Raw genomic sequence first — 22,737 nt, 5'->3', positions numbered from 1 at the left:
GCATCCGTCTCTAATACCCCAGGAACCCCCTTGCCACCTCTCCTATCCCCCAATGCCGCCTCCACCCGCCCCAATTTTCTTTTCTTTTTTGAAGTCACATTCCTAACTTCGCCACCCACTCCTTTTGCCTCAGGCAACCTCGGAGGCCGGTCGCTTTCAGGTGTCCTGAGACATCCCCAACCCAAGGCTCTCTTTGCTCTCTTGCCCCTGAAGAACTTCGCAGCTGGAGCACCAGCTAAACAACTGGAACCAGAAGAATGGGGGGGGGGGGGACCAGCTCTTCTCCACCCCACCCCACCCACCCACTCCTGGGAAAGCAAACTTTATAACCTAGATATTGCCTACACACACACACACACACACACACACACACACACGGAGGGCTGCTGCTCAGTGGCAGAGCATTTGCTCTGCATGCAGAAAATCCCAGGTTAATTTCTTGGCATCCCCAGGTTGGGCTGGGATGTTCCTTCCCCCCCCCCCAAAAAAAAACCCCGGAGAGCTACTGCCAATCAAGCATAGACAATAGCTGGTCTAGGAGGACCAAATGTCTGACAGCACAAGGCAGCTTCCCTATGTTCCTCTCAGATGCCCTGGGCCATAGCTCAGCAGCAGAGCACCTGCTTGGTATGCAGAAGGCCCCAGGTTCAATCCCCAGCCTCTCCAGTCAGAGCTGGGAATATCCCTTGCTTGAAACTTTGGAGAGCTGCTGCCAGTCTAGCATAGAGAATGCTGAGCTGGCTGGGCCGACAGTCTGGGTCTGTATAGGACAGCTTCCTATGTATCTCCTCTATACATAGATGCAAATTCATAAAAAACCCCAAAATAAATAAATGTGCCTTGTCACAATGGGGAGAACTGCAACCAGGTCTCCTGTTTAGATGCTAGTTGTTGATGGGCATCTTCAAGGCTCCTGGTGTCCCTTCTGGAAATCTTGCCTGTCTGAAACCCTGGAGAGTTGCTGCCAGTCAGTGTAGAAAACACTGGGCTAGGTATGGCTTGATTCAGTTTAAGGCAGTGTCCTATGCTCCATGTCCACAAGTCGAGGTCAAGGTCTGCCCCCTCCAGAGTCTTAAGGATCAGCTACTAGCCAATTCAGCTTTTTCACATTTTGGCTGCCTGGTTTTGATACAAGGACATGAGACTATTTCATCCACGGTAGAAAAAAATCAGTGTGTGTTACAATTAGCGCAGGCATAGTCTAACTTCCACCATAAGAAGAGCCCCACTAGATTAGACCAATCCAGACCAACATAGTGTCAGAGCACCTGCCTTTCATGCAGAAGGTCCCAGTTTCAATCCCTGGCATTTCCAGGTAGGGCTGAAAGGAAACCCTTGCCTGAAACCCTGGAGAGCCACTGCCAGTCCGTGTAGACAATATGGAGCTAGATGGCTCAAGGGTCTGGCTCAGTAGCAGCTTCCTATGCCCCTGTTTAAATCAACCCTTTTTTCAGAACCATGCAGAGTGGAATCTTGCTTTGTTTTTCAGGAGAAGAGTCCTAGCTCAGTGACAGAGCACCTGCTTTGCATGCAGAAGGTCCCAGGTTCAACCTCCAGGTAGAACTGGTGTCAATCATTGTAGACAAAGCTGCCATCGTCATCATCACCATCACCATTATTTACCCACCCTTCACCCAAATTCCCATGGCGGGTCACAACAATTTAAAATGCAACATTGAAAATCATTCAAAACAAATTGCAATCACAAGAATAAATGGTGTGAATCATAGAGTTGGAAGGGGCCCCGTGGATCATCTAGTCCAATCCACTGCATTGCAGGAATATGCACCCATACGGGGCTCAAACCTGTGACCTTGGCGTTATCAGCACAACGATCTAACCAACTGAGCTAACCGAGATGGGTGACAATGATTTAAAATGCAACATTAAAAATCATTCAGAACAATCACAAGAATAAGATGGAATTCTAAAAATATGCACCTTAAGTGTTAAAGGGCTGAGCAAGAGGGACTTGTCCCTATAAAGGTGCCTAAGGGTGGGAAGCCCACAAGCAGGGCAATAGCTTTCTACTGCTGTTGCTCCCCGGGAAAATGGTATTCATAAGGTATACTGCTTCTGAGGATGGAGGTACAATATACTGTAGCATCATGAACATATTTGAGTTGTCTCCTTAGGTGGGTAAAAATGTCAGAACTTCTGGGCCAACATCTTCTGGCTGAAAGCAGCATTTCAGAAAGAGACCCACGTTGGAGGAGGTGGGAGGCAAAAGCAGTTCCATCTCCACCTGGTGCTCTGACACCCCACCCCACCTCCTGGGATCCAAGCAGCAGGCAGGGATCCTAACAGTTGTCACTCACTGCCAACCTTCTCTGGTTGCCCCATATTTAGGACCCAATGCACAAACCTATGCACACACATTAATGGGGGGGTGCGAGCTAATTGATATCAAGCACAGATACCTAATTAAGCCATTACAAATGCCTTGGACTCGCATACATTCCAGGACAAACATAGATGCGCGCACACAAGCACCTTTCTTTTGGGTCTGCTTCCCCTTTCTGTCACATCACCTGTGCCCCCCTCCAGGTTGGCTTGCCAACAGTGGCAAAGTGCCTGTCCACTCCCTAGCAGCAGCAACCTGCCCCCCTCCTCCCACAGAGCTGGATGGGGCTGAAAGTGCAGTGGTGACAGCTCTGTGATAAGGCCATGCTCTCTTCCCATTGGAATCACTTCTGTAAATAGCTCAGTGGTAGAGCATCTGCTCTGCATGCAGAATGCCCCCCCCCCCAGGGTTCAATCCTCAGTCTCCAGGTAGTGCTTCTTATGTCCCCAGCCTGAAACCTTGGAGAGTCACTGCCAGTCAGAGTAGACAATCCTGAACTGGATGAACTAATGGTCTAACTCCGCATAAGGCAGCTTTTTACGTAACTTAATTCTGCTTGCAGAACCTGGCATGCCCGACTGCAGAATTTCCCTAAGGATAAGGGAGGGAGGGAGTTTTCCTACGGATAGAGAAGGGAGGGCATGTTTAAAAGTAACACTGCAGAAGATGAAAGACCTCTTCTTCCCTGCCTAGCTGCCCGACCCCACATTACAGGGTTGATAGACGAATAAGGCTTGCTGACATCAACTCCAGTGGGGCACAGGAGCCGCCCGAGAGGTAGGCCTCAGAACCGCCACGCTGCGCTTTCAGAGTTCGCATATGCGAGAGATTTCGCTCACATGCCTCTGCTGCTCCGCTGCAAACTACAGGCCAGAAAAGGAGAGCCCTGGGTGATAACCGGGTCGATGAGGGGAGTCGGTGCTCAGAGGGGTGTTGTCTGAGAGCGGGTGGGGAGGCTGCATAGCTGCAGAGGAGGAGGAGGCGGTGTTTGGGAGCATCGCATACGCTTGACTTTTGAGCGGGGCAGAAAGGAACTTGTGGAGGTTCTGGCTCTGTGTCTGAGGCTCCCAGCAGGCGGAGGGCAAGCACATATCATCATCATCACCACCATCATCATAGACTGGAAATAGCCTTCTGCCCGCGCATGCACGCCTGCGCGCGCGCGCGCGCGCACACACACACACACACACGCTTCTGAGCACGTGTGGCAGAAAGGGGGCAGTGAGGGGCAAAGCTCCACCTTCCCTTTTTGCCTAAGAGGGAGCGACACCCCTTCCCCAAACACGCGCGCACATTCTCTCTCTCTCTCTCTCTCTGATGCTTGGCAAGCAATTACAGGTAATACCAACCAGCAGCCGCCCCCGGGCTCTGCTCCCCACTGACTGTCAGCCTGGCGCGGCAGAGGAGGAGAAAGAGGGAGAGAGATGCTTGGCGCTCGCTCCTTCCTTGTCTGAGGCAGCTTAGCAGAGCGCACTGCCTACACGCACTACACCCCAGTGAGCAATTCTGCCTGCTCCGGTCCAGCACATGCTCAGGCGCAGCGCACATCCTCGCGTCGCGTACTGTGCATGCAGCGTGCACGACCAGGGCCAGCCCTCGCTCTGCCTGATGGATGGCTGGGGGGGGGGGGTACGTTTCTTTAGGCAATCAGATCTGGCTCTTTCTTTCTTTCTTTCTTTCTTTCTTTCTTTCTTTCTTTCTTTCTTTCTTTCTTTCCTGGCAGCGTTCTTTGACCAGCACTGCTCGGTTGGACAGCAATATCAGCAGAAGAGCTGTTCTCATTCTCTCTCTATCCCCCCCACCCCACCCGCGCGCATCTTATCACTGCCATCTTGGGAGGGATGCTTGCACTTCCTGAAATCCATCTGACAGCCAAACGGGAGAGGGAGAGGCAGAAGGCACCCCCCGACACACACACACACACACACACACACACACACACACACACACACACCACATTCCTCCAGTGTGGTCCTCCAGGCACTTAGACCTATGGCAATGGGGCACATTGAGGGTACAAACGCCAGGAGAAAACATGGAGAAATGGGATTAGGCAAAGCAGGAGTCTCCGTTGCCAAGGTGGATGCGTGGGTTTGGGATGAAGAATACAGCGGGGGCGGATGGGTCATCGGAGTGCATCTGCCTGGCCCACCTGCTCACCCGCCCTGGCACATTATGACCCCCGCTCAGAGGCTGGCAGAAGCCAGACGACCTCGAGTGGGAGGTGGTGATGACAGCCGGGAGAACGTGGCAGGCTCAGGAAAGGTGGTGGACAAACCCAGCCTCCATTTTATTGCCTCGCAAAGCATGCGGGCTCCATCCATTTTCTCAGCTGGCTGGGGTGTGCGCGGGGTGGGGGTGGCTGCCGGTGCAGGAGGCAAATAAGGGAGGGGGTGTCTTCCAGGTCCTTGGAGAAGGAGCCGGGAGATGGGAAAGAGGGCAAGAGCCTCAGCTGGGTTATATAAGAAGGAGATAGACATGGAGCACTGGGGCAAAGAGGTGCCCGCAGCTGATTGGGTGTGCGGGTGCCCTCCCGGGCACGCTAGTAAGGGTAGCACAAACCCTGGCGCCTTGGGTAAGCCATGTGCCCAAAAGAAAAGCCCCCTTCCGCCTGGCAGGGATGCCATTCTCCGGACTAGCGCCTTGCCCTGCCTTTTTCTCCTCTTCCGAAGTCACCCACCTGTTCATACCAGTCGCGGTTCGAGCAGGTACACTCGGGCCACCAGCCGGGGCTGCCTCCGTTCATCTTGGGGGTCCCACCTCCACCTCCTCCGCAGCTCTTGGCCGGGCCCTGCTTCGGGGGCGCAGGGGGCGCGTTGTCGCAGCGGGAGGTGGGGATGAGCTTGCCCTTGCCGCGGGCTGTGGGGGTGGCGCCCCCTGCCTGCGAGGGCAGGGTCTGCGAGCCGTAGCCCCCATACCCGCCCGCGTACTGCTGCTCCTGCTGCTGCCACTCGCCGTAGCTGGGGGGCTCCATGCGCCGGAGAGCCGCCATCCTCGTCACCTCGTAGCATTCCGGGCACCGGCAGCAGTGGTGGTGCTTGTGCATCTTGGCGTCGCCGTCCAGCCGAGCCTGCCTACGCGCAGCAACCCAGAAACAATGGGGAGGATGGGGGGAGAGCCCCCCACCACCACCGCCACCACCGTCTCCCCTCCGCCTCCTCTTCCTCCTCGCGGCGCGGGGGGAGGGCAAGCAGCGAGCGCGCACACCCCGGTTAGTTCCGAAGGCGCAGCGTCGTCAGCGCATCATCGCGGCGGCATCGCCGCATCGCCCAGCCCTTCAGCCCCTGCCAAGCCGGAGGAATAAAAAGGAGAGGTTTTACTGAAGCGGCAGCGGCAGCCTCCCCTTGCGTGTCGTCTGCCGCTGCTGCGTGGATCGGTCGCCCAGGCACAGCAAACCCCGTTCCTCCCCAGGCGAGGTCAGGCGCCAAGGCAGGCGCTGCTGCGAGGCAGCGGCGGCTTCACCAGGGCCGTAGGATGGCGAGGATGCTGAGGACGGTGCTGATGCTGCGTTCGGTCCCTAGACGGGAAAGGAAGGAGGCGAGCGCATCCCTGGCTCGCCAGCCTCCCCGTTCTGCGCGCCGCAGCCAATGAGAGCACGGGACCGCGGCAGCGCCGAGAATGTTAATGGGGGGGTCCTTAAAGGCACAGAGGCAGCCCGCCGAGGTTTCCCTTAGCTTGACATTTCTCGCTTCTCCAACCAACCCCCGCACGCGTTTTATCTTCACTACAGCCTTGTGAGGTACGTCAGTCTGAGATAAGGCTACTGCCTCAAGGCCACCCAGCCAGCTCTGCCGTCACTGCTCCGGGGGAGGGAATTTGACTTCTCAGGTCTTCATAGGGAATTCTAACCCCCTGCACCAAGCTGGGTTCTTAAGCATATTAGGACCTCAGGTTCCAAGTGGGTTTACGGGACTGCAATGCAAGGTAGGGATCAGTCAAACCAGAAGCCCAGGGACAGCTCGCTGGGTGAACCTGGACCAGTCTGACCTGCCTTCCAGGGTTGTTGTGGGCCAAAATGGAGGAAGGGAACTATTACTTTGCCTTGGGCTCCTTGCAGGAAAGGTGGGATACATAGAATCACAGCGTTGGATGGGAACCTGAGGGTCATTTCTAGTCCAGCCCCCTGCAATGCAGGAATATGCAGCTGTCCCGTACAAGGATCAAACCTGTGCCCTTGATGTTATCAGCACCATGCTCTAACATCTATCCAGTGGTCTGATCTATCCAGTGGTCACATACAGAATATTTAATGGAACAAACAAATCTGTGCAGAGAACTAGTCCTGGGACTAAGAGAGGGCACTCCACCCTCCCCCACCCCCTTCAACAATCTAAAGCTCCCACATCCCTAGGCCTGCCCTATTGCATTCTGATCTCCTATGCCAGGACACAGTGTTCATTCCTCCATTCCGACTTGCAAGCCTTAACTACCCTTTTGCCCAGGGTTAGCAACACGGTTCCCTCCAGAGGTTGCATCTATGGGCTTAGCTGCCCCCCCCAAAGAAACTAGGCCTGCTAGTAGTCAAAAAGGTGGCATTTCTTCACTCAGCACAGACCTCCCTGCATATTCTTCCCCCACCTACCAGAAAAACACCACCCATTTTCAGCCCACCTGCTTGCATTTCTTCTCCAATCCTCTTCTCGCTTAGTAGGTGTGAGTGGGAAAGAAGCAAATCACCATTCCATAATGTCAGAAGCTGGCCCCACAAAAGCTGAGATCTGCGTGATTAACTTTTAAGACTGTAAGAAGAGCCAGCTGGATCCATGGGCATAGCCGGGGGGCAGCTGTCTCTCCTAAATTAAGTAAATAAATACTTAACTAATAGAACAATTGCATAGCAGATAACTTGGTTTTGCCCACCCAGCATATAAAGCTTGCCCCCCTAAAATAAATCCTGGCTACACCCATGGCTGGATCAGACCAATGGGCCATCGAGTCCAACATCCGGTGCTCACAGAGGCCTATGGGAAGCACACAAGCAGGACCTGAGTGAAACAACATTCTCTGCAACAACTGGAATTCAGAAGCATTGCTGCCTCTGAGAGCGCAGGTAGAACCAATTTATCTCATCCTCTTATAAAAACCACCCAAATTGGTGGCCATCACTGCCTCCTGTGGGAGAGAGTTCCAGAGTTTAACTATGCACTGAGTGAAGAAGGACTTCCTTTTGTCTATCTTCAAACTTCCAACATTCTACTTCACTGGATAGCCCCAAGTTCTAATAATAATAATAAAAACAACAACAGATTCCTTATACCCTGTTCACCTGATTGGGTTGCCCCAAACACTCTGGGGAGCTTCCAACAGAATAAACACACACACACACACACACACACACACACAATGTCAAACATTAAAAACTTCCCAATACAGGGCTGCCTTCAGATGTCTTCTAAAGGTTACACAGTTATTTATCACCTTGACATTTGACAGGGCCTGGTGAGGGAACCACCAGAAAACCCTCAAAGGTGGACCTCAGTGTCCGGGCTAAACGATGGGGATGGAGATGCTTTTCTCTATTCCACCTTCTCGACGCCATGCAGAATTTTACACATTTCTATCATGTTGCCTCTCACTTGCCTTTTGTTTAAACTAAAAAGCCCCAAAACATCTAAGCTAAAGTTCTGCAAGCCCCTGATTTAAGGTGTGATTTATTGATGTTTCTACTTTGCAAACTGGGTGACACTGCATCTCACTAGGTTAGCTGTGCTTGGCCATAAACCTGTTTGGGTTTTGGATAGAACAGCTGTGCTCTTAAGCCATGAAGACTTTGAAAAGGCACCATTTTCGGACATTAGCTAGGACCAACTCCAAGGCTTTTATGCCAACTGCCTCTTCCATCCAGCTCAGGCATAGGCAAACTCGGACCTCCAGATGTTTTGGGACTACAACTCTCATCATCCCTAGCTAACAGGACCAGTGGTCAGGAATGATGGGAGTTGTAGTCCCAAAACATCTGGAGGGCCGAGTCTGCCTATGCCTGATCCAGCTCAACCTAGACCCACATTTAGAATATGGAAAGGGTGGTGGGTGGAGGTGGGGTGGGGTGAACTGGTGGTGTCAGATCAGGAATCTGGGGCACAAGCCCAGGGCCCCAGTCAGCAGAATCAGTTCCCTGCCTGGAGATGCTGGGAACTGAACCTGGGACCTTTTGCATGCAAAACAGATGCTCTACCACAGAGCTAACTTCTTCCCTCTTCTGTAGCAGTTTCCTTTTGTGCATAAGCTACTGCTTCCATATCATGCTTCAAGGGAAAGAGCCACCGGCTTCCATACTGTTGGAGGAGGCGGGGTTTGCTTGACCTTCCCTGCTGGATTGTTGGGCAATACATCACATTCCTAAGGTGCTTGGAAACAGGGGCCAAATCACAAAGGGTGGAAAGAATGAAACCTGGAAAAAGAGGACAGAAAGGAGGTGAGTTGTCTCAGCTCACAAATTTACCCCCAGGGAAGGGTCTGTTACCAGAGATGTACCTAAGGGTAGCCTAGGTTGGCCCCCACCAAGGGTGCAGGCCTGCAGCAGATGTGCAAAATTCATACCTCTCCACTGTGGCTCATAGTGGCTAGGAGCCCCCCCCCCCCATCCACCTGCATGCTCCTCAGGCCATTCTTCCACTGCTCTGGGTGGCCAGGCAAGATGCCCAAGCTCCTTTGGGTGCCTTGGCAGAGCTCCTTCCTTGTCAAGGGCACAAGGGAGGAGGAGGCTGATATAGCACCTCACCAAGGGTGCAAGGGAGCCTAAGTATGCCTCTGCCTGTTACCTTCCTGTGCTATATCCCAAAACTGACACACATGGCTGCAAGAGAGATGCTTTGAGTAGAAAGTGATACTGTAAAACTTTCTGGGTTTCAACTTAGAGGGAAAGCGAAATACTACTGCAAATCCTCAATGTTCATATAATGCAACAGACACCTCACAGGCTTAGCCAGCCAGAGGCTTCCGATGTGATGGGCTGAGGCTTTAAGGTGCCACCTGTCTTAAGAAGAGAAAGTAAGAAAAGAAAAGCCCTTCTGGATCAGACTAAGGGGGTGGGCACCTAGTCTAACACCCTGTGCTCACAGTGGTCAACCATCTAGATGCCTGTGGGAAGCTAACAAGCAGGAATCTGAGTGCAACAGCACTCTGTGGTTCCCAGCTGCTGGTGCGGAGAGGCAGTCTGCCTCTAACAGTGGGTGTCTCTGGAGGATGTGCTAATCCACCACCCAGAATTTTAGGGAAAATTGGTCCTTCCCCCGGGCAGTCCCAGAGCAGCCCTACAGCCCCAGAACATTCCCCAGCAATCTGTTGTCTGTACTCTGGGATGATAAAACTGGTGTGGCAATGTCACACAGACCTTTGGGAAAGCAGCCAGGCCAACAGTGAATGGGAGGGGAGCAGAGTAGCAATGGAGAGCTAGGCTGTTCCTTCAGCCACCCCCTGCTCTTTCTCCTTTAAATAAGGGACGTAATGCAGCAGATTTCTGAATGGCTGCTCCCTCCTCTTCCCTGCCCACTCACCCGCTAGCCAATCAGCAGGAGAACTGGAATTGCAGCAGCCAACAGTTCTTAAAGGCACCCAGGCCCTAGAAACCATTTTTAGGTTTTCTGTTGCTTGCAGAAGAAATATTCTGCCACTGTTACCTTGGAAAAGGAGGTTTGGCTAAATCTTTCCCCCAGCTCTGCCATGTGTGCAGCCTAGCCTCTAATAAGTCTGTTATGAAGGGTACATTTCTCATCAGAAGCAATAGCTGTGCATTTGACAGCCGCCTCGCAGTCCAGCCCAGGGACCAACACACATTCCTGAATGTGCCATGTGGATACATGGAGGAAGAAGCTGCATAAAACAGCAGTGGGGATTTTTATGATGTCGCTAATTATACAATTTTATGAGGATTACCTTAATGTTTCTGTTTATTATGTATTAGTGCCAGCCTCATACCCAGCGTTGCTTGGGAATTATAAAAAACGCCCCCCACCCCCCAAAAAACCCAGTGCAGTTTTGCAGTCAGTGCTTAAGATCAGTGCAACTTTTGGAGGTTTAGCTAGCCATTTTGATTCAAGCTGGCATCCAAACTAAGCCAAAAACCTCCGCCTTGATCTCAGGAGCCATCATGCAAAATTTGACTATTGCAAGTGTCCCAATGCACAGCAAGGAGGCAAACAAACAGTATTCCAAAATATACTGTAGATTATTATGTTTCCGTAGCACTTTAAAAAAAACCCCACCACCCTGTGATCATTTTTGCTGAAGGATAGCACATAATTTTTTAAATAAATAATAAAATGAATTGCAACAGCATTTTCACCTGATATCACAGGTGTGAATAAAACAACAAAGAGTACTGTGGCACACCTTAGAGATGACACAGATTTACTATTTCGTGATTACAGTCCTGCAAAACTGTGTATGCTGGAAGCTGCCACAAGACCATTTGCTGTTTTTGCTGTGACAGGCTGAGTTACCCCTCCAGCAGACATGGATATGTATATCAAAGGGAGCAGCAGAGCACAATTCAAACTCTAAGCTCTGCTGCTGTAAGGAGGCCCCAGAAAGCCAACCTCTTGGTTTCCCATGGGATGGAAAGGAATTCAGAAATCTCCAGGAAGGGGGCCTAGGCTCACAAATAATGCCACTCTTTTGCCGGACACCAAGCACCATATAGATTAGGTATGGGGAAAATTCCAGCCCTCCAGATGTGGCTAAGCTGCAACTCCCATCATCCCTGGCACCTGCTGGAGAGCTGAAAAGTTCCCCCACACCTGAGATAGATACTCAGGTGCAGGGTAGGGGAAGTGCTCCTCGCTCACTGAGTCTACCTCCTCACTGTAGAAAACCCAGGAGGCTCCTGTGAATGAATGGGGGAGCACCCTCAGCTAATGCCTACTGTGCCACTTCTGAGTGTGCCACCCCTGGGGAGGTTACCACTGTTTCTCTCTCTACTTTGGAGTTAATTACGCCGGCCTTCCATTTCCTTTGTGGTGATCCACAAAAGGAAAATCCCTTTTAGCCTAGCCTGCGGTTGCTTTTGCGTTATTTCGAGAGTCCTGGTATAGGTATCAGTCGTGGGTTGTTGTTGTTTTGGGGAGTGGGGAGGAAATCCTCAGCCCACAGAGGATGTGAATGCTGTGGTGGTGAGGAGGAGGGTGAGGCTAGATGAGGATGCCAGAGAGATGCAGGGAGGGGTGCGCAGAGGGAGGTGAGGGCGTTGGGCCAAGCTGCTCATCTACACAAGTTTAATTTTAACTCAGCAGCTGCAAGCTCCCTGCTCATCCTGAGGAACGTGGTGGGGAGTGTGGGTGGGGAGGAAGATGGGAGAAATGTGATTGAGGAAGAATTAAAAGACTCGGGTCACAAAACTGTCAATTTGGGCTTCTAACTTCTCCAGTCCTATTTGTTTCCCAACATTCCCACATCGGATTACGAAGAGGGTTCCACACCCCACTGAAACTCCACGGCTAAGTGGAGGTTTGCACCTAAGTCTCCTAGGTGCAGCACTTTAACCACTGACCCGCATTGCTCTCTCAGCTTTCTCAGACAAATTCGACAAGGTGTGATAGCCTGGTTGCAGAAGCTGTGAGGCACATGAAGCACCCCACACGTAGGCAACTATCACATGCAGAAATGAAATAACTGTATTTTGAGTTTGACCTGTTTTCGTACTGCTCACTATTTTTAAGATTCCTTTGTAGCTACTCCTCTCAAACTGCATACAAAGTTGACACCAGCAGGGCTTGCCTGCTCCATCTTGGTGGTGTGGAAGAGCATCTCTGGTTGGTTTGCAGATGTTCACGTGTTCAGCTTCCACCTGCAGTTTGCAGCTGGTAGTAAGAAGTGGACAACATCTGCACGGAAGCCCTGCACTACACGGGGGTTTCCTCCTAGCAATTAAGCCCCAAAGTGTATTTTTAGTTGTGGCGTCACTTTTCATACTTCTTAGCACCACAGCAAATTTAGTCCAGGGCAAAACCAATGTTGCAAGGCTACTTCAGATTCTCACAAAACAACCTGCTTTTGTAGGCTACACACATGTCTCTGGAGCTCTGCTCCCCATGGCTGGTAGCATTAGGATAAAACAGCAAGAGCTGCAGTTAATTTGTCACCCAATAACTGCCTGCCAAAATACAATGCAAATCTGTGTTAGCTGTGAATATAAGCAGCTGCCTTATAGCCATTCAAGTCATTGATCCATCTAGCCCAGTACTGCCTGCCCTGACTGGCAGCAGCACTTCAGGTTTATAGACAAGGGTTTTCTCCCAGCCACACCTGGAGCTGCCAGGGATTGAATCTGAGCCTTTCTGCATGCAAAGGAGATGCTCTACCATTGAAGCACCCAACCATTATGTGCTGTTATTTCCAGAAAAGCGGTGTAAAGAGGACCTGCTCTCACTCTCTCATCTCCCCATTTCTTGGCATAAATGCACGTAAGGAGTGGTCGTTATCATCACCTACCACTGAGATGAGGCTCCTCAGGTGTAAGAGAGGCAGCAAGGGAGGCCTGGACCGGTTCATTGCTGACACTGACCAGGGCCCTCTGATAATATGGATGCAGCTGGGCCATTTTTTTACTCTGGATTCACTAGGTGATGCATTGCATGGGTTGATAATGTGAGCCTTCCATGGCACCCATAGAGTGCTGTCCTCACTGCTCTTCAATCTTGTTGAAGTTAGGCTTGTAAGAAATATTAATATTATTGATATCATTACTATTAGACTTGTTGGTCACTCGATCCCATAGATTTCCAGGCGACTTGCAACAGAATAGAATAGCAGCAGTGATGGCAATCAACATCACTGCATCCCATGCCAAATCTGATCAATGCCCTAAATGATCACTGGATCCTAGTGAGGTTCAATTTTTACTCATCCGAGAGTCGGTGGAATGGAGAGTAAGAAAAACAACAGATCTTTGTTTAGGCTACAGGGCTGTTTTTTGCAACTCAGATTGGAACGTCAAGGTCTCCTGGAACCTTATCGGAAGCAGGAAATATGTGCACAACTGTAAGATGTTGGATCAGCCCAAGGACCCACCGCATCCAGCATTCCTCCTCTCAGAGGCCACCCGGGTGCTTCAAAGGAAAGCTGGCAAGCAGGAACCGAGCACAAGAGCACTCTGCCCTTCTGCAGAGCTGGGAGCTGGTATTAGAAAAATTCCTGCCTCCAACTATGGAGGCAGGGCATAACCATCATGGCCAGTAGCCATTGATAGCCCTCTCATCCTCCATTTGCCTATTTCTCTTTTCAAGCCGTCCAGGTTAGCGGCCATCACTGTCTCTTGGGGAAACGAGTTCATAGCTTAACTTTGTACTGCATGAAGGAGGACTTTCTTTGATCCGTCCTGAATCTGCCAATATTCAGCTTCACTGGATGTCTGTGAGTTCCAGTGTTATGAAAGAGGGAGGGAAACTCTTCTCTGTCTGTCTGCTTTCTCCATGCCATGCTTTGTTTTTATGAACTTCTATCATGTTGCCTCTTACTTGCCTTTTATCTACACTAAAAAGTCCCAAGTGCTACAGCCACAAAGGACCAAACAAGCTTGTACAAGAGAGACATAGACATGCTGCCGTGTCACCCATCTTGATCCATCATGGCTGCTCTGCTGAGCGCACAGAACATACCGTAACTGCTGGATGTGATATAGTTGAACCCAGCATGATGGCCCAGAATAACAGAGGCCTGCTGTAGCCAACAGAAGGCTTTCCCCAAACCTATCTACAGTGGTAAAGAGCTGGCTTTTGGTGTGTGTGGGGGGGGGGTGGGATTTAGGAGGAGAGAGATAACTGCCCCTTCTATAGCTGCCACCCTCCCCCAAATCTCCCCCCACCAAAAAACAACAACTTTGGCTTGAAAAACCCCAAAACACTCCCCCTCCCCATGTAATTGCTGGCATGGGGGGCAGCAGGGATGGTGCCCATGTCTTTCTCCAGCTTGCAATTTGGCCCAGCGGTCCCCAAAGCTTGATGATATATTGTGCGTTACTTGACATGCTTGAAAATGTAATAAGCCAGAAATGCTGTGGGGTTTGGGGGTGGGGCTCATTCTCCTAAGCCACTATCTGAGACTTCTGCCCCATGCCACTGGGGTGGAACTGACTATAAAGCTCATTAGGGGCAGTAGACAGCAAAAAAAACCCCAGCAGGGGTTAGACAACCATGGCTTCAAGCCTCATTTTCATGGCGGGGTCAACAGATTTGGGGATAAAGGTATTTTCTTCCCTCCTCTATGCACACAAGTCAGAGATGCGGAAGCCCTTTCCCAGCCTCACAAACATGCTCACTGCCATGTCTGTTGGACAGAACACCTCCTATCTTGTGCCCTTTGTGACCACCATTTGGATACTAGACCAACTCAGATGAAGGCAAAGAGATAGCCAAACAGCCACTGGCACAGTGTGGGTTGGGTAGACAGTCCCCTGCAGATTCCCACTTGTCACTTTTTCCCCAGGATGATGAGGAACTCTTCGGGTTCAGTCAACCAACCAGTTACAAATAAGAGTTACCTTATCCAGCCCACATTTGACCAGCTTCTCCACAAGAATATCATGGGGGACTTTGTCAAATGCCTTACTGAAAGCAAGATAACCTACATCCAAAGCATTCCCCTGATCCACCAAGCTTGTAACTCTATTAAAAAAAAAAGGAATGAGATTTGTCTGGCATGACTTGTTTTTGAGAAACCCAGGGTTTTTATTATTATTATTTGTAGGACTGCAGGCACAGTCCTCTAGGTCTTACAATATTCTCACTTGAAGTAGATAAGTTACTAAGAGTTCCAAAAGGGAGCCTATTTCCCTGGAGGCATTTAAACATTGCTGTATCTTGATCCTACGTACACCTTTAGACAGCACTCTGGGTTCCAACCTCAAACGCCCTCACTAAATGCCCTTGCAAACACCCCTGTTTACAAGTTCATATGATAATATCATAAATCACATAAATAATGCAGTCATATCATACGATCATAATATCACACAGTCATTTGCAGTATCATAATGTCATACGATCACACAATCACAACATCACAATTTCACACAATCACAATATCACATACACAATCGTATCATAATAGCATCACTGAATATCATAGCCTTCATCAACGCACCCTGCACACCCAGGCTGGTCAATGCAAAATGAATTTTAGGCAGAGGCAAAGGAAGTATCTCCCATTTTATGCTGGTCACCAGCAACATTAGTTGGAGTAGCTGGCTATAGGAAGGGGTTAATTTCCTTCACTAATGATCATATTACATGATATGACTGTGTGATGATTTTATGTATGATATCATTGTGTGATATCGTATTATGAGTGTGATTGTGTATTATGATTGTGTGATATTATGATTTTATATTAAGATTACGTGATAATATTATATGTGTGTGTATAATATTATATATATATATATATATATATATATTCAGCAGGAGCATGTGGACTTTGCTCCACTCTTAAATTATTCTGCGCACAGCGGAATGCTTTCGTAAATGCCTCCAGGGGGAGCTCTCACGTCTGGTCACTTCCAGACTGCGGTGATCTTGGGATTCAGTCACATCCAGGCAAATTTAGATGAAGCAATCAATGCTCATTCAATGGCCCTGTGCAACAAAACCTGTTTCCCCTTGGAAAGCTGGACCTTTTGCAGGAAGGAAAGTGATGAGGAAAATGCAGTAGAGGAAAATGCATTTGAATAGTTGCTTGATGCGTTGTCATCAAACCTCTTCCCCACAAACAAATCAGAATGAATGCTCAGTAAATAGTTGGTAACATCTAACCTCCATGCAAGCTTTGTGCAAGCAAATCCGGACAAACGCTCTATATACATGTCGGCTGGAGGAACCCAATATTAGCATATAGAAGTGGAAGCCGCAACAAAATGTTGCAGTAGAGAGTCTCCCACTCTGGTAATGCCATTCCATGACACCTCCCCTCCTGTTTCCCCTAACAGTCAGCATTCAGAGCCCTCTGAACATGCACCGCCTCCACTGAGATGTTTTGGGGGTTCTCTTGGTGGTTCCCCACCACTGAAGCTTTTTGGTATATATAAAATAAAGAAATAAAGATTTATATATAAAATTCATTTTATATATAAATGACGACAGCAATATTCAAATGTCTCTGCTTCAAGTGAGAATACTGCAAGACCTTGAGGACTGTGCCTGCAGTGTTACCCATAATAATAAGAAAAATCCTGTGGCTAATAGGAGTAATAATTCTAATTAATAGCACCGTGTGATCACGGGGACTTGATGAGCTTACCACAGCATGGTAATTCTCTGTGAGCTGAGGGCTTTCGTCTCCTTCCAAAGCCTTAAGAGAGAGCAGCCCCAGATTCCAAATCTACCCTTTCTCCTCTCCCCACCCCCTCCCCAAAAGAAAGAAATCCGGGCCAGGCACACAGATTGGGCCCAGCCGCAGTCTGTCTCCTGGCTTGATGCAGACAGCAGCTGGGTTGCTAGGCAGCAGCAGGAACATGTCAGGAGGGGAGAGAAGCCCACGTGAATCAGCAACGCTTTGGGGATCCACTTGTGGCCTAGTATAGCCCCTGTGCCCCCGCCCCCAAGGACGCCTGGGCCAATTTACATGCCCCATCTCCCCCTGATCTGATCAGCCCTTTCCCTCTTCGCAGGTGAACACAGGAAGCTGGGTTTTATCCACCCATTTAGGCTGGCACTGCCTAAACCGGCCGGCGGGAAGGAAGGGTCTTCCTCGTCATTTGCTACCTGAAACTTTGCTTAACTGGAGATGGCAGAGATTGAACCAGAAGAGCCATTGCGCTCCTTCTGCCCCTGCCCTAAAGCCAAACCGACCTGGCAGAGAAACAGGGATTTCCAACCCAGTTGGAAACACAGACCGTCAGCCTTATGCTGACTTAAGGTCACTGGGCCCATCTAGCTCAGTAGGGTCTACACTGATTGGAAGTGGCTCCCCCAGGGTTTCAGACAGGGGTCTCTGCCTGCCCACCTTGGAGATGCCAGAGACTGAACCAGGGGCTTTCTGCATTCTAAGCAGGTAGTCTAACTCTTGAGCCATGACCCTTCCCTTGGAACTATGGCATTTTGAAATGATTCTTGCCTTGTGCACCCCAAAATTCTGGTCCCTGGATGAAAAACCTCACTTAGGGTGGGCTTCTCCCTCAGGATCCATCCTGCTCGACCCTACCTTCATGACAAGTGCAACCATAGAACCACTAGCAGAGAAAGCATTACTTTGTGAAATGCATGGTTAATAAATGGAACTCCAGGAAAGGCAGTAAAAGCGTTGGAGTTTTTTTCTTCAAGGATTAAGTAAATACATGTGGGGAGGAGTGATCTACCGCTGACCATTAGCCACAGCAGATAAATCCACAAAATGGCCTTTAAGACTTCAACAATGGCTTTGCACGGTCACTAACTAGTGAATTTGACCTTCTGGAGAAAACCTTTTTCATGCTTGAAGTGCACTGGGATGATTTGATGCATTGGCACATGAAACAAAAAAAAAAGACAGCCTCTTCTGCTGTGTTGTGAGTTACAGAATGCTTGGGATTCCTAGCTGTGGGGTGATAGCATGGGAAAAGCTGTTTAGCCCACTACCTGAAGTGGGTTTAGGGAGAACATGGGTGCACAAGGCACATAAGCTCTGAAAACTCACTCCTTGGAGGGAGGTCGGTGGGGATCCTCAGGCCAACAAGATGCCAGTGGGAAAGTTAGAAGCAGGACTTAAGCAAAAGAGTACTCTCCCGGCAAGTGGTATTCTGCCACTTACTGAGGAGGCAGAGCATAGCCATCATGGCTAATAGCCATTGATAAGTCAAATCTCCACCAAACATATTTAAAGTACATGGCTTCCCCCCCCCCCAAAAAAATCCTAGGAACTGTAGTTTGCCTCTCAGAGAGCTACAATTCCCAGTGCCCTTGACAAACTACAGTGCTTTAAATGACTTGGTGTAGATGGGACTTGAGTTTGATGGTTCTTGGACCAACATTCAAGTCTGCTTTGGTTGCCACTTGGAGCTATCCATGGTGCTACCCACCTCGTTTGTTTGCCTTGGGGCTTTGCCTGACTTTGCTTACCTGGACTTACACTCTTGCTTTTGATCTTGCCTAGCTGCACTCCGACCTATGCTTGTGCTGACTCTGCTTCTTAAAACTGGAGCTTGTGCTAGTGATATGTGACCCGGTGTTCTTGGTGTTCCTGGTGTTCTGTGACTAGGCCCCACTTGACTAGACCAGTGTTCCCCAGCTGGGACAAAACATGGGCTGATCTAAATGGCTCCTCAGTTATTATGCACTGGTTAGACACAGAGGAATGATGGGAGAAACCAGCTGGGGAACCCCCAAGGAAAGAAGGCTCAGAGCCCAGGGATTGGTGGTGGGATGAAGATAAGTGGTCAGAGAGAGAAGACTGGGAAGAGGATGTGTCAGAAACAGAAGAGGTAGCAGGTCTTAGTGCCCTGGGAAAGTCTGTGGCAGAGAGAAGTCCAGAATCAGAGGCAGAAGCTGAAGCAGGAGAGTGGGCTGAGGGAAGCCAAGAGGCAGGGATGAGGCAGGCTGGTGAAGAGGCATGGGTGTCTCCCTCTCCTGCTGCGACAAGCTCCCCCTCCCCACTTGTCTCCCAGAACCAGGAGATGCATGAAAAGGGAAGAGGAGAGGTTGGCTGCATGCAGGCGCTGTTTCCAATTTCTTGGGGAAAACCCTGGAAAGGAGGAGACATAGCCGGCTGTAGGGGGGCGGGGACCTTTAGTCCCGGCAACTGCTTCATGGGGACAAGACCTTAGTTGCTGTACTCATTAGGCCTGACACTCCTGTGCAGATCCTGCTTTGCTAATGAATAGTTAAATCTAGTTTGCTCAGTGTGAGTTACTGCTGGCTTGCTCTTGTCATCCATCTAAACTGGCATGTTGTTGTTCCTCTAAGCAAGGAGCAGGGAACTTCTTCTTTTTTTAGCTCAGGGGCCACATTCCCTTCTGACAGGCCTACCTCCCAGTGGTGGGCAGAGCCAGATGCAAAAGTGGGTGCAGTAACACATATAAAATTTACCTTTGTACAGTAGGCTAATTTCTTCACACAGCCCAGACTATCCTCCATTGAGACAAGCAAGAGGCATTATCAGAATTCAACAAAGCATTCCTGTCAGGCAAATATCCTCAAAGCAAGGCCATTGAGAGGCATGGCTGAGGAGGAGGGTGTGGCTGAGGGGGTGTTTGTGGCAGGAAAGGGCATGTGGCCTGGGGAGAGTCCCAAGGGCACCTAGAGAGGCCTGGAGAGTCACATTCCCCCCAAGGTTCACTACCCCTGTTGTAAGCAAACACCAGAAACTTTGCAGAGGTCTGTGATATGGGACCACCTGCTCAGTTACAACAGCTCTGTTACCACAGTCACTTTTTTGTGACATGGAGACACTGCACATGATGCCACTGGTCCAACACACATAGGTGCACTTTATTCCATGGTGTTCCAGTGGGAGGTCAAGGTATTTCCTTCTTAAGGTGGGTCCTTTGCACTGTCACAGCAAAGGCCTGTTTCCAGATGCTAACAATCCAACAGTGAGAGTAACCCCTAGCTCCTGCCATAGACCCAAGAAACAAAGGAACCTCAAAGCTCTCTCCACTAGGCACCCCCAGCTCCAGAACACACACTGTATGTTACAGAGGCACTATTATATCAGCACGCTTCCACCTTCTAACAGCCCGCGAAGCTCTGCCATGAGAGAAGCAGAAAATGGTTATCCCAAAATCTGGTTTGGGAGGAGGAAGCTTGGGCGCAATTTTCTCTGTGGGAAAATGTAGATTTCACACACGAACACACACACACACACACGAACCACTATGCCCCAGAAATAACGGCTGCCTGGAAAACTCAGAGAAGCCCCAGTAGTAGCCGTCAAGGCCATCTCTTGCACAAGCCATGGATATGACAGCCCATATCCCCTGCCCCCCTGGTTCTTTCCCATTTGCGTTGCAAAAAAAGGATGTTCCATGGATTTTTCTGCTAGGAAACTGAATCACCACAAAGATACCAGTGCAAAACATTGGTTCTCCTCTCAGGGGTTCATTGGTCCAACACAGAGAGATCTAAAAGTGAGGACACAAGCCTTAGCATGCTTGCTGGTGCTTCCATGATATATCTGGCACAAGGAGTTTGTATTGTCCTACATGATACCCCCACAAGATGAAGCGCTTCCATCTTACACTTCCCTCCAAGGCACAGAAAACTGCCTTACATCAGGTCAGGCTATTTGTCTATCCAGACTAGGGATGTCAGAGAATTCTGTCAGATCTGGAAATAGGAAAGGGAAATGCACCAATTTGCACATTTGTCCAAGGTCAGGAACAGGAATCATGCAAGTGAACACGAGTTGTAAGAGATAAATATCACCTATCAGATGAAGCCCAATGGCAATATCTGCCACTATAACATCCTCTAACAGCATGGTTGGAGTAGCAGCTTTCTCAGCTTCTGAAACACTCGAGATATTGGAACAATTGGATAAATCTTTTGAAACTAAAAAAAAACCACTGATCACTTTCTACAGATATTTATTATCAATAAATTTGATATACAGATTTTAAGAAATGATTGGAATAAAGAATTGGATTGTCCAATACCACCTAATAAGTGGGAAAATGTTTTAGCTTCTGTAGCAATGGTATCAATGGATCTTAAATTGTGACTTACACAACAGAAAATAATATTTAGAATTTATTGGCTCCATTATGTTTGTATAAAAAAGACTTATATAAGACGTGTAGCTGTTTGGTGGAGTTGTAATAAGGATAATGCCTCTTTGAAACACATGTTTTTACAGTGCTCCATACTCACTAAGTTTGGGGAGAAAATTGAGGACTATGTAAATATGACTGTGGGGGCAATGTTGAAATTTTCGGAGGAAAATATTCTTTTCAATTATATACCTATTGTATAGAAGCTGACAATTGGACAACAGAAATGGATTCTACACACCCTAACAGTGGCCAAGAGACTGGAATTGATGAACTGGGAGAATAAAGATATGATCCCAATGGATTGACAACATGAGAACATATGAACGGGTTGCTTACAGACGAAGTCTTTGTTTGGACAAATATACTGAAATCAGGAACAAGTTTATACAGGATATAGTAGGTTATTAATTATCATATATGTATTAGGACAATCATATTATCTATTTATCTACATAATAATGTATGGAAATGTAACTGAGTATATTTAGTGTATTATACTCTTTCTTTCTTAATGTATTTTTTGCACTTCCCCCCTTTCTTTTTTCTTCTTCTTCTTTCATTACTTTATTTTCTATAACTGATTTTTAAAAAATAATAATAACAACAATTTTTTTAAAACCCTCAGTGAGTTAGGGACTTCATCTGCGTGCAAAAAACAGGGTCTGGTGGATGAGTGGATGAGACTGATAATGGGTCCAATGGTCAAGAAGGCGGTTTCTGCAGGAGCTGTAGAGGGATACTTTATGCACTGCATAAAGGAGGACTTTCGCTTATCTGCCTGTATCTTCCAACATTCAGCTTCACTGGATAGTCACAAGTTCTAGTGTTATGAGAGTGGGAGACAAATTTTTCTCTATTCCTTCTCTCCCTGCCATGCAGAACTCTATCCTGCCTGCCCTGGGAAGGTAGCTCTGTGTAAGGGGATGGGGTCTCCTAACAACTTACAGCACCCTTAGCAGACTACAGCAACCAGAATTCATTGGGGGAAGCCATGACTGATTTAAAGTGATACGATACAGCATTAAATATACGGACGAAATGTGGCCCAAGACTTTGGGCCCTGCCCTGCCCCAGCATGATAAGGAACCTCACCTTGGGCAAGGTGCTGCAGACACCCACCACCAGGCTGCAGACTTGAGCCAGCAACTCGGTCCTGCTCTCTTTCACTTTCACCAGCCGCAGTACCTGCCCTGAGTCCTGGCCCCGGGCTTCTCGTCCTTGCAGCTTCCCCTGAAATGTAAAACAGGAAAAGAGAGAGACACAATGATGGCACAGGCAGCAGCCCAGAAACCATGGTGAGGGAAGCAGCTTCCGCTGCATTAAAAAGAAACATGTTATCGTGACGCACCAGTGACTTCGCGCTGGCTGCCCTCATGTTACACCAGCAGCTGTCACAGATTTGGGGGGAAGCCAGGCTCTTCAAGGACACAAGCCAGGGGAATGGCTGCGGGGCTGAGCTGTGGGCTCCTCACGGGCAAGCAGTCTTCACTCATGCTGTTAAATGCAACAGGAGACCCCTACGCCAACTGCATTGATGAAGTTGTAATAGGCATAACCAGTTTCATATTCCTTCCATACCTGTATTAGGCCACTGGGAGAGCCCTTCTGGATCAGGCCAATGGCCCAGCTAGTGCATCATCCTGTTCTCACAGTGGCCAACCAGATGCCCAATGGGAAACCCACAAGCAGGATCCGAGCACAAGAGCCCTCTCCCCTC

The 22,737-nt window shown here is 49.2% G+C and overlaps 1 protein-coding gene across 8 annotated transcripts in view; it reads right to left on the bottom strand.

Annotated features, from left to right (window-relative positions):
- Nucleotides 1-22,737, bottom strand: part of DLG3 (discs large MAGUK scaffold protein 3) — a 116,636-nt gene that overhangs the window by 75,366 nt on the left and 18,533 nt on the right. For 6 of the 8 annotated variants that reach the window (XM_080990064.1, XM_080990072.1, XM_080990068.1 and 3 more), the window contains one exon: nucleotides 22,113-22,250. In XM_080990064.1, coding sequence (XP_080846190.1) covers nucleotides 22,113-22,250 — 138 coding nt within the window. Of the gene's footprint in view, nucleotides 1-5,024; nucleotides 5,899-22,112; nucleotides 22,251-22,737 lie in introns of those variants that run through there. The other 2 variants (XM_080990067.1, XM_080990069.1) reach the window with 2 other exon arrangements.

This window comes from Podarcis pityusensis (genome assembly GCF_964106645.2).
Source record: "Podarcis pityusensis genome assembly, chromosome: Z".
Classification (NCBI taxonomy): domain Eukaryota; kingdom Metazoa; phylum Chordata; class Lepidosauria; order Squamata; family Lacertidae; genus Podarcis; species Podarcis pityusensis.
The sequence above is the reverse complement of the archived record's forward strand: the minus strand, read 5'-3'. Positions and strand labels throughout refer to the sequence as shown.